This window comes from Moschus berezovskii, chromosome 14 (genome assembly GCF_049115385.1).
Source record: "Moschus berezovskii isolate FMDL1 chromosome 14, NW_MosBer_1.0, whole genome shotgun sequence".
Taxonomy (NCBI): Eukaryota; Metazoa; Chordata; class Mammalia; order Artiodactyla; family Moschidae; genus Moschus; species Moschus berezovskii.
In genome coordinates this window covers 80,719,510-80,732,151 of record NC_142473.1, presented here as the reverse complement: position 1 = coordinate 80,732,151, position 12,642 = coordinate 80,719,510, and the positions used below count along the sequence as shown (strand labels likewise).

General features: G+C 63.7%; 3 protein-coding genes across 9 annotated transcripts in view; 1 reads left to right on the top strand and 2 right to left on the bottom strand.

Moving 5' to 3' along the window:
* The first annotated feature begins 312 nt into the window (after positions 1 to 312).
* CHRM4 (cholinergic receptor muscarinic 4) lies at positions 313 to 8,429 on the top strand. The gene is made up of 2 exons (XM_055422713.2): positions 313 to 446; positions 5,782 to 8,429. The coding sequence occupies exon 2, from the start codon at positions 5,811 to 5,813 to the stop codon at positions 7,251 to 7,253; it is 1,443 nt and encodes a 480-aa protein (XP_055278688.2). The 5' UTR covers positions 313 to 446; positions 5,782 to 5,810; the 3' UTR covers positions 7,254 to 8,429.
* Positions 8,430 to 8,590: 161 nt separating this feature from the next.
* MDK (midkine) lies at positions 8,591 to 11,464 on the bottom strand. Of its 4 annotated transcripts, none has more exons than XM_055422710.2 (5): positions 11,424 to 11,464; positions 10,111 to 10,187; positions 9,849 to 10,016; positions 9,588 to 9,749; positions 8,591 to 8,905 (listed from the first exon to the last, which is right to left on the bottom strand). In XM_055422710.2, the coding sequence occupies exons 1-5, from the start codon at positions 11,447 to 11,449 to the stop codon at positions 8,880 to 8,882; spliced, it is 459 nt and encodes a 152-aa protein (XP_055278685.1). In that variant the 5' UTR covers positions 11,450 to 11,464; the 3' UTR covers positions 8,591 to 8,879. The 4 variants fall into 4 exon arrangements, with proteins under 4 accessions (XP_055278685.1, XP_055278687.1, XP_088699410.1 ...); XM_055422712.2 differs by lacking the exon at positions 11,424 to 11,464 and adding an exon at positions 11,164 to 11,306 and having other exon boundaries at positions 8,593 to 8,905; XM_088843284.1 differs by lacking the exon at positions 11,424 to 11,464 and adding an exon at positions 10,863 to 10,881 and having other exon boundaries at positions 8,593 to 8,905.
* A 337-nt stretch (positions 11,465 to 11,801) lies between these two features.
* Positions 11,802 to 12,642, bottom strand: part of DGKZ (diacylglycerol kinase zeta) — a 42,864-nt gene continuing 42,023 nt past the window's right edge. For all 4 annotated transcript variants that reach the window (XM_055423946.2, XM_055423947.2, XM_055423943.2 and 1 more), the window contains exon 31: positions 11,802 to 12,535. In XM_055423946.2, coding sequence (XP_055279921.1) covers positions 12,419 to 12,535 — 117 coding nt within the window. In that variant the 3' untranslated portion in view covers positions 11,802 to 12,418. The remainder of the gene's footprint in view (positions 12,536 to 12,642) is intronic.

Here is a 12,642-nt window from a genome sequence, read left to right as displayed (position 1 = left end):
ACCCCACCCCATCCCACCCCCAGGCTCCCGGGAGGGCAGCGCTCCCCGTTAAGCCGCGCTGGGGACCGCGGGCGGTGCCCCCTCACAGTGCCCGAGTGGAGAGCCGCCGGCCGGCTGCAGGGAGGGGCGCGCGTAGCAGGGGTCCCCGACGCCCGGGTGGTGCCCCCCGCGCGTCCCCGTTGGGTGGCCGGCCCGGGGCGGGCGGCGCGGCCCCGCCAGGATTGGCTGCTTCCCCGTGACATCACGCGGCTCGGGGAAAAGTGCGAGCGTGAGCGCGAGTCTCAGCCACAGCGCCGGGAGCTGCGGGCGGAGCAGGGGCCGCCCCTCCGCACCCCGTCCCCGCCCCCGGCCCGCGGCCCGGCCGCGCGCCCCGCCCGCCGGCCCGCGGGGCCACCCCCCAGTCCCGCCGTCTGTCAGGTGCGAGGGGAACGGGGTGGAGGTGTCTGGTAAGTGACTCCGCGGCTGGCGGGGGCGGGGGACTCGGTGGGCAGAGAGGGACGCCTGGCTCCCGGACCCTCGGAGGCTCCCCGAGGCGGGCCCGACTAGGACAGCGCCCCAGGCTTCTTGGGGGGCGAGCCCGGCGCTGGGAGCTGCAGAGGGCCTGGGGGTGAGGGGCCCGCTGGAAGAAAGGCCTGGAGTGTGGCTCGGAGGCTTCTCCAGGTGCGCCTCCGGAGGAACGGACAGGCAGTAGGTCGGGCTGCGGCGGCGGCGGTGATGGTGTGTGTGCCCGCCCGCAGCCCCTCAGGAGCCCGGGGCAGCCGTCGGGGGCGGGACCCCGCACTTCATCCTGCACTGGCAGCTCTTCGGGGCGCCGGGCGCTGGAGCCCCAAAGAGGCTTTTTCCCGCCCGTCTCCTCGCCACCCCGGCGCCGCCAGCCCACTCCAGTCCACCGAGTCCTCCATCAGCGACCTTGAACTCTGACGGGAAACACCCCTGCCCTCTCCTGGCGCCCCTCCCCCCTGCAAGACTCCCCTCCTTTGTCGCCCAGGCTCGGAAACTGGGAGGTAGCCCCATGGCGGAAGTGTCACGCGCAATGTCGGTGCCAAATCCCCTGCGCCCCTTCTCCCTCCCCGCAACTCCTGAGTTTCCTCTCCTGCCCCAGGGACACAGCAGAGACCACAGCCTTCCTGGAGCCCTAGCACGAACGCCGAGGAATCTAGGACTCACCCCCCACCCGCTCCTTCACCACCACCGCCCCCCGCCCTGGCGTACAGGGAACGCAAGCCCACCGCGCCTGGGAAAGGGGGGCTCCAGGACCCAGGAAAGCAAGGTGCCCACGCCCAGAGGCTGCAGGAACTGCTCTCCAGGGAGTTGGGGGAGGGTGGAGCACCGGGGAGCCAGGGCCCCTTCGACCACCAGGGAGTCGGGGAGACGTGGTCTCCAGTTGGGCCCAGTAATAATTCCCAACTAGGCCCACCCCAGTCCAGGACTCGAGAGGCCGGGTGCCCTCTCCAGCCGCTGGAGCCGGGCGGTGCCTCTTTAGCGGGGTTCGGGGTTAGGAGTGTGAGATGGGAAAGAGTCTTACACACGCCTTACACAAGCCCCGGCCGGGCCTCCCAGTTATGGAGATGCTTCTCGCACCCTTCCGCCCCGCACACTGGGCTCCCTTTGGCGATATCTACGCAGTGGGCACACTGAGCAGAGCCTAGTGTCCCGCAAGTCGGGGTGAGAGACTAACAGTAGCCCCTCGACAAAAGTCCGTCCCAGTCGCGGACCCGGCACCTCAACGTTGGGGACGCAGACACCGCGGGGCGCTGGGCTAAGACGATGCCCCCACGTCTGGGGTCTCCCTGGCAACTCAGATTGTAGTCCCGTCTTGCGGTGCAGGTGGGGGATCGCTTCCCCATACACAGGCGGGGAGCGATCTACTCCAGGGTTCTTGGCCGACCTTGGTACTCAGACAGCCGAAGTATGGGCTGAGCCTCCGGGCAGGGGCGGGACCCGCGGGACCCACAGGACGCACGGTGGGTCCGGCATTTGCTCCTGTACACAGGCTCACAGATGCAGGCACACCCGAACCGTGTGCATCCCCAGGCCGCAGCACTCCAGGCACACACAGACACGCACATGCACGTGTCCACACGGCGCGAGCATGCTCACGCACACACGGGCGCACTGGTATCCAGGCGTGGCTCAGCGCGCGCACACAGCACATGCAGACAGCGACTAGCTTCTCCTCGCGCTCCCCGGTGATCACACACAGACAGGACTCGCACTCGCCTTCCCGCCCACCCGTGCCTCGCAGTGTGCCGGATGGAACCGGGTGCCCATAACTTTCCCACTGTGGAACCCCTGGAGGAGCCCAAGGCAGCTCCGGGGCGGGACCTGGCGAGGGGGCCCCTGGTCCCTCCCCTGTGAGGTCCTACCTGGGAACTCCCCTGCGTTCCCAGTCGCTCTTGGAGTTTGGGGGCGGTGGGCGAATAGCGGCCACCTGCTCTAGGTCCGGCGCTGCACCCAGGGACCGACATTGCCATCTAGCGGTGCGCGCATCCCCAGGCAGTGGCTGCTCCCCTCCCCAGGTTCCCGCGGGCCTGGATCCCAGAGAAGCACCCCATCAGGGGCTGCAGTTGGAATGTCTGGGGGTGACCCCCTGAAAGATGCTTGGGGCGGGAAGAGGGGAAAGTATTTGCCTAGACCTATCTGCAGCTGGCCGCTTCCCCAAGCAGGTCCAGGGCGAATAAACCCTTGGCCACCTGATTGGAGACAAGCTGTTCAGATGGAGACAAGAGATCTGTTTTTTTCTGGGAAAACTAAGAGAGGGAGCCCACAGGGAATGAGAAGAGACCCTACACTCAGGCCTCCCCTGATCTACCCCCGTGCCGTGTGCTCAGTCCTGTCTGACTCTGTGACCCCGTGGACTGTAGTCCGCCAGGCTCCTCTGTCCCTCGGGATTCTCCATGTAAGAATACTGGAGTGGGTTGTTTTTCCTTCTCCAGGGGATCTTCCCAACCTTGGTATCAAACTCCTGTCTCTGGTGTCTCCTATGTTGCAGGAAGATGCTTTTAACCACTGAGCGACCCTAGGCAGGGTGGAGTAGAGGCAGGAAAACAAGATGCTGTGGTGGCACCTTGGGGTTAAGGTAGCTCCCGGGCTCCAATTCTTTCCCCGCCCCTCCTTACACACTGGGTGACTTTAAGCAAGTTAATTCACATTATCCTCGCGTGTAAGAAGATACCTCAGTAAGCTAAAGACACTTATAGCACCTGCCTTTTTTGGCTGCTGTGAGGATTAAACCCGATAATCTATATAAAAAGCTCAGAGGGATCCCTGACTCATAGTTCACACTCGATAAACAAGAGCTATTATGTGTTTCCTATTTGGTACCTCCAGCTCCATTCCGATCTCACTGGCCTGTGTTCAGACCCTGGTGGGAGCCTGGGGGGGTCTAAGGCAAGGGTTTCCTTGGGGCTGGCGGACGAACCATTCCTGCCCAACCCTCGCCAGCCAAACGGCACGTGCCTATAGAAGGCAGCCTCCCCAGGCTGGGTGCCCCTGCCTCCTGTCTCACCCAGAAGGTGGTGCCTGAGCTTCTATTTTGGAGTCTGTGAGCATGGTACTTGGTCTTTGCCCTTGAGTCTTCTGCCACCTTAGGAGTGGCACCCCCCTGCTCTGAGCCTCTACTGTGAACTAAGAACTTGGTTGTGAGGATTGAAACTGCCAGGCCAGGAGGCTGGGGCTGTGATGGTGACTGACTGAAGATGGGCTTGGGGGGGCACCCCGGCTGTGGGGTGCTCATCCTGGTACCTGGCTCCAGCCTCCAGTGCACGTTTGAACTGGAGAGGCAGTTGAGGTGCTGACCCACATTGCTGCCGGGAGGGAGGCTGTCCCAGGACAGGCAGCCTCTCTCTACTTTGCAAAGGAGACCGGGAGGGGCAGGGAGGTGAGAGGTGGCTTGTGCATGGGCGCCCAGCTAAGACCCTGGGAGCCTGGCTGCGGGGCTCCTTCCTCCACACCCCGCTGCCTCCACCTCTGTTTCTCTCTCTCACAGACGCACAGAACTACGCAGATACGCCAGGGAGCTGCGGGGCTGGCAGAGCTGTGATGGGCCCGTGTGCGTGTGTAACAGTGTGCGTGTTGGCGGGTGTGAAGGAGGCTGGGCTGAATGGCTGCCCTGGCACAGCGCGCCAGGCGTGGGCCTCCCTCACATGGAGGGAGAGGCGGTGCGGGACATGAAGAGGCTTCAGGGACAAGTCCGTGCTCGGGGCCTCCGGCGAGGGCGACTGCTGCGCCCTGGCAGGCGAGGCTGGCCACGGGCGCCCCTGCCGCAGCCCCTCTGGGCTACTCGCTCCCCCTTCGGGTTCCCATTGGGCACTGGCCCCCAGGAAGCCCTGGGAGTCTCCCCTCAGTGGATGGGCCCTTTCGGCTTCTGATTCTTCACAGACAGACCCCAGCTACCCTTGCGCTGCACCCCCACACCCTGGAGCTGGGGGAGGGTTCCGGGAGGGGCTGCCACAGTGGCACTGTCCCCTCCTCATTGAATTTCCGGTTCCATGCCACCTGTTCCGTGATCAGGTCAGGTCACCTCTGGGACCACTGGCTCCTGTGGCTCTTTGGGCCTCCCTCTGCCAGATCCCTTAGCTCTGGGACAACAACATGAGCTGCAGGAGCTATGGAACCTTGGGCAGGTTATGGTCTCGGATTCTTCATCTGTTAGTCAGAATAACAATATCTGAGATGTCTCTGGCCGTCCAGCAGTTAAGACTCCGTGCTTCCACTGCAGGGGCGCGGGTTTGATCCCTAGTCAGGGAACTAAGATCCCACATGCTGCACCCCACGACCGATAAATAAATAACAGCATCTACTTCCTAGGTTTGTTGTGAGGATGAAATGAATGAATACTTACAAAAAGCATAGAAAGTGCTTGGGAGACAATGCACGTTCACTGGTAGTATATATTCTTGCCTTTGTCCCCAGTGCCTTCCGTAGGGATTAGTGGGCAAGTCCCGCTGCAACGTTTGGTTAAGAAGTGACCAGGTTCAAGAGGGAGGGGACAAAATGTACCTAATGCTGATTCATGTTGGTAGATAGCAAGAAACCAGCACAATAGTGTGATTATCCTCTAATTAAAAAAATATTTAAAAATCTAAAAAAGAAAAATAAGTGATACAGAGGGTCAATGCAGGGACACCTCTGACCTGAGCCACGTGCTGCTGTCCGGGACCACCCTTGCCCCCACCCCTCCCCCCACACTGGCCTCCTGTCCATGCAGCGCAGGCGCCTCCGGGCCTCAGCTCTGCCCTCGCCCTCGCCGAGGCCCCTCTCTGCAGCTCTGACTGCCCATCCCCTCTCTGACTCATTCTCTGTCACCTGCCCTTGTTTTTGTTCTAGCGCTTTTTCGTTGCTCTTGTGTTTGTGTGTCTCCCCTGATCGGGATGTGAGCTCCGTGAGAGTGGGGGGCTGCGTGTGTCTCCTTCATGTCTGTAACCCCAGCCCTTGCACAGAGTTCAGTTCAGTTCAGTCGCTCAGTCGTGTCCGACTCTTTGCAACCCCATGGGCTGCAGCACGCCAGGCCTCCCTGTCCACCACCAACTCCCGGAGTTTACCCAAACTCATGTCCGTTGAGTCGATGATGCCATCCAGCCATCTCATCCTCTGTCGTCCCCTTGCACAGAGTAGGCAACCAGTAAATGCCACGTGAGCGGAGACAGGAGGAAGTGACGGGACCCGGTTCTCTAAGCTTCTGCGGGATGATGTTGCTCCTCTGTCACCCTGACTCCGGGGCACCCCACCTCATGCCTCTCACGCGCGTCAATAGCTCACCCCCTTCCTCTCTTGTTCCAGACACTGTCCGCCCTCTGCCGCTAACCATAATGGCGAACTTCACCCCGATCAACGGCAGCTCGGGCAACCAGTCTGTGCGCCTGGTCACGTCGACCCACAACCGCTATGAGACGGTGGAGATGGTGTTCATCGCCACGGTGACGGGCTCCCTGAGCCTGGTGACGGTCGTGGGCAACATCCTGGTGATGCTGTCCATCAAGGTCAACAGGCAGCTGCAGACGGTCAACAACTACTTCCTCTTCAGCCTGGCCTGTGCCGATCTCATCATCGGCGCTTTCTCCATGAACCTCTACACCGTATACATCATCAAGGGCTACTGGCCCCTGGGCGCTGTGGTCTGCGACCTGTGGCTGGCCCTGGACTACGTGGTGAGCAACGCCTCTGTCATGAACCTGCTCATCATCAGCTTTGACCGGTACTTCTGCGTCACTAAGCCCCTCACCTACCCGGCCCGGCGCACTACCAAGATGGCAGGCCTGATGATCGCCGCCGCCTGGGTCCTGTCCTTCGTGCTCTGGGCGCCCGCCATCTTGTTCTGGCAGTTTGTGGTGGGCAAGCGGACGGTGCCCGACAACCAGTGCTTCATCCAGTTCCTGTCCAACCCCGCGGTGACCTTCGGCACGGCCATCGCCGCCTTCTACCTGCCCGTGGTCATCATGACGGTGCTCTACGTCCACATCTCCCTGGCCAGTCGCAGCCGAGTTCACAAGCACCGGCCCGAAGGCCCGAAGGAGAAGAAGGCCAAGACGCTGGCCTTCCTCAGGAGCCCGCTGATGAAGCAGAGCGCCACGAAGCCGCCGCCCCCGGGAGGCGCCGCGGCGCGGGGCGAGCTGCGCAACGGGAAGCTGGAGGAGGCCCCTCCGCCCGCGCTGCCGCCGCCGCCGCGCCCCGTGGCCGACAAGGACACCTCCAACGAGTCCAGCTCGGGCAGCGCCACCCAGAACACCAAGGAGCGCCCGGCCACAGAGCTGTCCACCACGGAGGCCGCCGCGCCCGCCGCGCCCGCGCCGCGCCTCCAGCCACGGACCCTCAACCCGGCCTCCAAGTGGTCCAAGATCCAGATCGTGACGAAGCAGACGGGCAGCGCGTGCGTGACCGCCGTTGAGGTGGTGCCCGCCACGCCGGCTGGCGCGCGCCCGGCGGCCAACGTGGCCCGTAAGTTCGCCAGCATCGCCCGCAGCCAGGTGCGGAAGAAGCGGCAGATGGCGGCCCGGGAGCGCAAGGTGACTCGGACCATCTTCGCCATCCTGCTGGCCTTCATCCTCACCTGGACGCCCTACAACGTCATGGTCCTGGTGAACACCTTCTGCCGGAGCTGCATCCCCGAGACGGTGTGGTCCATCGGCTACTGGCTCTGTTACGTCAACAGCACCGTCAACCCGGCCTGCTACGCCCTCTGCAACGCCACCTTCAAAAAGACCTTCCGGCACCTGCTGCTCTGCCAGCACCGGAACATCGGCACCGCCAGGTAGGCAGGCAGGGGTGCCGCTGGAGGTGCTGCTGCGTGTGCGGGCGACCACGTGGCTCGGCTGATGTCCAGGAGGGATTTGGAGGCACTTCTCAGTGTTCACACTCTCCAAAGAGAACTGAGGTCCCCGAGACCCCGTGAGGCTCAGAAGAGGCTCTGGCTGGATTCCGAGACCAGGTCTCTGCTCAGGCTGAGGAGGATCAGCCCCAGGAGGTGACTGAGCCGGACGGCCTGAACCAGCTCTGTGGTCCGGCCTCAGGGACCTGGGGGGCACTGGCCCACATGGGCACCTTGCCCCACTGTGACTGGCCGGTGTGGCTGAAAGAAGGGACATCTGGAGGGGAGCAGAGCCTCCTTTGGGAGGAGTAAGAGGGCCAATGGTTGGGAAAGAAGGCTCAGGAAGGGAATGGAAAGGGAGGGACCCCTATTCTGCTGTAACCGGTGCTTTCTGCCCCCAACACCCCCGCATGTAGGCTCTGCCCCTCCTCCTAAATCCCACTCCAGGGGCAGAGACTCCCCTTGCTGCAGCTACTCAGCCAGGCTCTGGTTGGGTGGGTGTGGGGGAAGCCAGGCAGAGTGGGCTCTGAACACACCCTTTATAGGACACCCGGGGCACATTCAGGATGGGCGAGTGGGGAGATCAGGGGTTCACTCAGGAACTGGAGTCCGGCCACCTCCCACCCGAGGCTGAGCTGAGTGGTTCCATCCTTCTGTGGCGTTGTCCCCCTCCCCAAGGAGGGGGCTTGTCCCAGGTCACAGGTAGTGAGGGTGGGACTGCGAGGGGTATTGGCGCTGGCCTCTGCAGTGTGAGGGACGCTCCAGTGGGTCACCAGGGAGAAACCCCGGGGTGGGGTGGATTTGACCCCAACAGTCTTCCTTGACAGTGGGGGGTGGGGCACGGCTGGTGAGGAGGGCAAGAGACCCCCCACCTCTCTTCTCTCAACAGCTTGAACCTTCCGGATTGGCAGTGGGCTGGACCCAAAGATCTTGACCTGGGGGAAACTGAGATGGGGGGTATCAGTCCTATTGTCCCCCGGGTTCCTTCCCCACCCCTGGTCTGGCCCCTGGAGAAACAGGACTGAAGGGCTCAGTGGACTTGATCGGGGGCACCCTTCCAGGGTTCAGTAGGGGCCCCTGGAAGAAATTTTCATAACTGTTCTTCCTCCATGAGCTCTGGGGGGCACTCTCCGCCAAGCCCCCAAACCCCCGAAAGCCATCGTTCCCTCCAGCCCTCTCTCTCCTCCATTCTCCCACCTCCAACAAATCAGCACAGCAAACTCCCTGGGAAGGGGCTTTTATATATTAAAAGAAAAGCTTTTATTGGGAACAAAAAGATATTTATTTTTTTTTTAGTAATGGTATCCAGTTGGGGGAAAAAGAAAAGTGGGTACAGGGGAATCAAATCCCTTTGAGGGGGTGTTCAAGCTGCCCAGAATCCCTGTCCCTCCCCACTTTGGGCACTTGGGGTAATGTGGGCAGGTGAAAGGGAAGAAGCAGGGCATGATTGATAAAGCTAACGAGGAGGCAGAAGGCAGAAGGCACTGGCGGGTAACATCTTGCGCCTGTGGAGGGAGGGTGTGGGCCGGGCCTCCGAGTGAAGCCGGGGCTCCTCGGCATCCAGGCCTGGCCGCTAGTCCTTTTCCTTCCCTTTCTTGGCTGTAAAACAAGAAAGAAACACTGCATTAGCAGGGTTCCGCTGACCCAGTGGAGACCCCCCCCCCCTTCTCTGCAGCACGCACATTAGAGAAAACAAAATTCTGCCCCCTGGTGGTTCTCCATCAGCCCGCTGGGAAGCCCCTGGGCCCGGGCAGCCATTGTGATGCTCTGGGACGTTCCTCACTCCGCCAGCTTAGACTTCCGCTGGGAAATCAGAAAACCTCCCAGTTCCCGGTCTCAGCCCTGGAACACAGCCTCAGTCCCCTCACCTGGGAAGTGGGCATATGCCCCTCTGCCTGGCTGGCCTCCAGGACTGCCTGGAGTCAGGAAGGAAGCTAAAGGGAGAGAGGAAGTAAGGAAGTCTTTCCCAGCTAGAAACTGCCCCCACCTGCTGGGAAATGACAAAGCCAGGCCCTTCCAGGCCCACTGCCCTGGATCCTAAGCCAAAGGCTCCAACAGAACCACTGACTTGGTCCTTACTTGAGCCAGGGTTTCAACCTCCCAAACTCCATCTGCAGAGCTCTCAGTACCACCCACCTAAGGTATCTCTGCCTATAGAAAAACAGTATAGACATCAAGAAGTCACTGGCCAGTATCTCAAAACAGCGGCTTCACCACTGCCTTCACAGCTGGGGGCAGCCACCTGTGACAACCCCATCCCTACCCACCCACTCTCGCTAACCTTTGGCCTTGGCTTTGGTCTTGGCGCTGCAGGGCTTGGTCACTCGGATGGTCTCCTGGCACTGGGCATTGTACCGCGCCTTCTTCAGGGTCCCTTGGCGGGCTTTGGTGCCTGTGCCCCCATCGCACGCCCCCCAGGTCTCAAACTTGTACTTGCAGTCGGCTGGTGGGAAAGCGCGGGGAGGTCAGGGCTGGGTAGCCTGTGAAGGGGCCCGTGAACCTGGGACCCCCCTGCCTACCCTCCGCGGGCACCCCACCTCACCTCCGAACTCCTTCTTCCAGTTACAGGGCACCCGGCACCGGATGCGCTGCGTCTGGGACCCGCAGGTGCCCTCGCGGAATCCCACGCCGCAGTCCTTGCTGCTGGGGGTGCAGGGCCCCCAGGTCCACTCGGCACACTCGCTCCCCGGGCCTCCCTTCTTCACTTTGTCTGCAACGCAGGGGAGCAGAGCTCAGGACCCGGACTAGGGCTGACCCTTCCTGGACTCCGGGCCCCTTTCAGCCCCCCGCCCCCGCCGGATCACCTTTCTTTTTGGCCACCGCGGAGGTGAGCGCCAGCAGGGCGAGGAGGGCGAGGAGGAGGAAGCTTCGGCGCTGCATCCTGAGGGGAGAGCAGGGTCAGAGTCCCCCCGGGGGGCCGCAGGCATGGACCACCGCCCCCCCCTCTTTGCCCCAGTTCCCAGGCCAGGCCCAAAGGGTCGGGCTGCTATTGCGGTGGCGGCGGAATGGGGGGGGCCTGGCCCCTCGCCGCCAGCCCGGGCGCAGAGCAGGAGGAATCCCCGGGGGCCTCCTGGAGCCCGGGACGCAGCTCAGACCCCCTCCCCGCCTCCGGAACCCAGATGGGCAGCGGCCGGGGGCCCCGAAGCCGCCGCGCGCCCTTCGGGGCCCCGCACGCTCACTCGCTCGCTGCCCGCGCGGCGGCTTCGCTCCCTCCCGCGCCGGGCCGTCCCGCTCCGGCCGCCGCGGCCCCTTTTGTCTCCAGAACCGGTCTGAGCCGGTCACATGGGCCCCCGCCCCCTCCCCCCACCGAGGAAGGACCTGCCCCGCCCCCTCCCCAAACCCGCGCCGCCCCCCGACCCCGGCGTCCCCGCCTCCCCTCCCTGCCCGCGCCCCCACCCCGCCCTTCCCGCCGCTCGCCCCACACCCTTGCCTCACCCGGCCTCTGCCCTCGGCTCTCAGACGCCCGGCTCTCCTGGGGCCCCCACCCGCCGATCCCGGGCTCTCCCGGCCCCGGGCCTCCCGTCCGGTCCCCACACCCCATTCCCCATGCCCCAACCTGGCGCTCCCTCGGCCCCAGCCCCGGTTTGCCGTCCCCTTTTCCCCCTGGACGCCCGCTTCCCTCCACGGCCACGGAGCCTTAGGTGGAGACCAGGAGCGGGTACGGAGCCCCGGGTGTGTCCCAGGTCCCGGCGCGGTGCCCGCGTTCGAGCCGGTGTGCGGCTCTGTCCGCCGAGCCCCGGGAGGGTGCAGTGATGAACCCCGTCGAGTTCCCCCTCCACCTCCCAGGGCCCGCTAGACTCTCAGCGCCCCTTAGATGCTGGGGAGGGAGCCCCAGACCCCGCCTCGGATCGCTTCACCAAGTGTGCAGGGAGATGCTCTGCTCCGTGTTGCGGTGGGGCTCGCAGGGGAACCCCAGAAGAGCGCACGGGTTGTTGCTGGGGGCGGCGCGGAGGCCGCTGCGCTTTTCTCGGAGCGCAGGTTGGAGGGGGCGCGCGTGGGGGCGGGGGAAATTGAGAAAGGAGGAGCCCGCAGGCCGGGGTTTGGTTAAGACTTAAGAGCGGACAGGAGCCGTCTGAGAAGTTCCAGATATAGCCCTGCAGCGGCTGCAGATGCCCACCCCTTGTGAGCCGGGACCTCGGGCATCGCCTCTTCAGGTCCCCGTAGGAGCCAGAGCGGTGGAGGCCAGGGGAAGGGGGCTTGCCCAGCCCCAGGGCAACCGGGCCTGGCCCCTGCCCCACCTCTTTCACTTTCATTGTTATCGTCCCAGCGGGAAGCGGGAAGCAGGAGGAAGTCGGCTCCTCCCCCGGCCCCCGCGAGCCCGGCAGCCTGGCCGAGGTCAGGTCCCGGGCAGGCCCTCAGACCCCACCCCCGAACGGGAATCAGGACCCCCTGAAATGGGTCTGCGTTCACTGCATCCAGTCCCCCACCCTGCGGATAACCCAGCAGATCCCACTGCTTCAGAAAGACCCCCCCATCAAAAAAAAAGAAAAGCAGAAAGGAAAAAAAATACACTTTACTGAGTCACACCCAGCTGTAAACAAGTCACCATAAGGGAGCCCCATCCCAACCCCCAGGCCACAGAGTTGGGGGTGAAATGACTGGGTTTGGGAGGAGGGTCACAGGGGAGGTGCTAAGCAGGGCGGCGGCGGGCAGGCTGATGCAGCAGAAGACCCCGGGTGGGTGGGGGATCAGGGCAGGAGAGGGGGGGCTGAGCTCCCAGGAGCCTCAGAGTGACAGTCCCAAAGGGCTGGGAGGCTTAAGAAGCCTCTTCCTGGGGGCCCCCTCAAGGCCCTAGGCCCTCCCAGCTGCGGCCCCTGAACTGCAGGGCCCCCACAGCAGGAAGGTGAGGGCCACTCCCAATGCCATCCCCCCACCCCCAGGCCTGCCCAGCCCAGTCCAGTTTCCTGGTCCCCTGTGAGCCTCCCTCCGGGTTAGGCTGTGGCCTCAGGGGACGGGGTGAGACCCCCCCCAGCTCCTTAGAGTCCAGCCCCAGGTCTGGGCAGCTCCTCAGGGAGCAGCACGCGGCTCCTTCCCTGGGGCCTGGGTCCCTCTGTGGCCGTCTGACTGGAATGTGGCGGTGCGGTGGCCAGGAGGGGGCTGGCTGGGCGGCCCTCACACCGCCGTCTCTTGGTCCTCCCGCTGGATCATCTGGTAATGCTGCCGGTTCTCCAGGTATGCCGCCAGTTCCGTGTCCTGAGCCTTCTCAGCCCTCTGCCGGGGAGTGTCGCCCTGGATGGGGGTGGTGGTGGGGGAGCTGCTGTCACCTCAGGAGCCTGTTGGCCCCGCTTCCCTTGGGAGGAGCTGCCTTCTGCGGCTCAGGCTTGGGGTCCGGTCTG

What these genes read in the sequence shown, in the direction of transcription:
- CHRM4 (XM_055422713.2), top strand. Translation starts at nt 5,811, where the DNA reads ATGGCGAACTTCACCCCGATCAACGGCAGCTCGGGCAACCAGTCTGTG.
- MDK (XM_055422710.2), bottom strand. Translation starts at nt 11,449, where the DNA reads ATGCCCGAGGTCCCGGCTCACAAGGG. An exon ending in CTGGAAGAAGGAGTTCGGAG is followed by an intron (nt 9,750 to 9,848) that starts GTGAGGTGGGGT and finishes CTTTCCCACCAG; the next exon opens with CCGACTGCAAGTACAAGTTT. An exon ending in GACCAAAGCCAAGGCCAAAG is followed by an intron (nt 8,906 to 9,587) that starts GTTAGCGAGAGT and finishes CTTGTTTTACAG; the next exon opens with CCAAGAAAGGGAAGGAAAAG.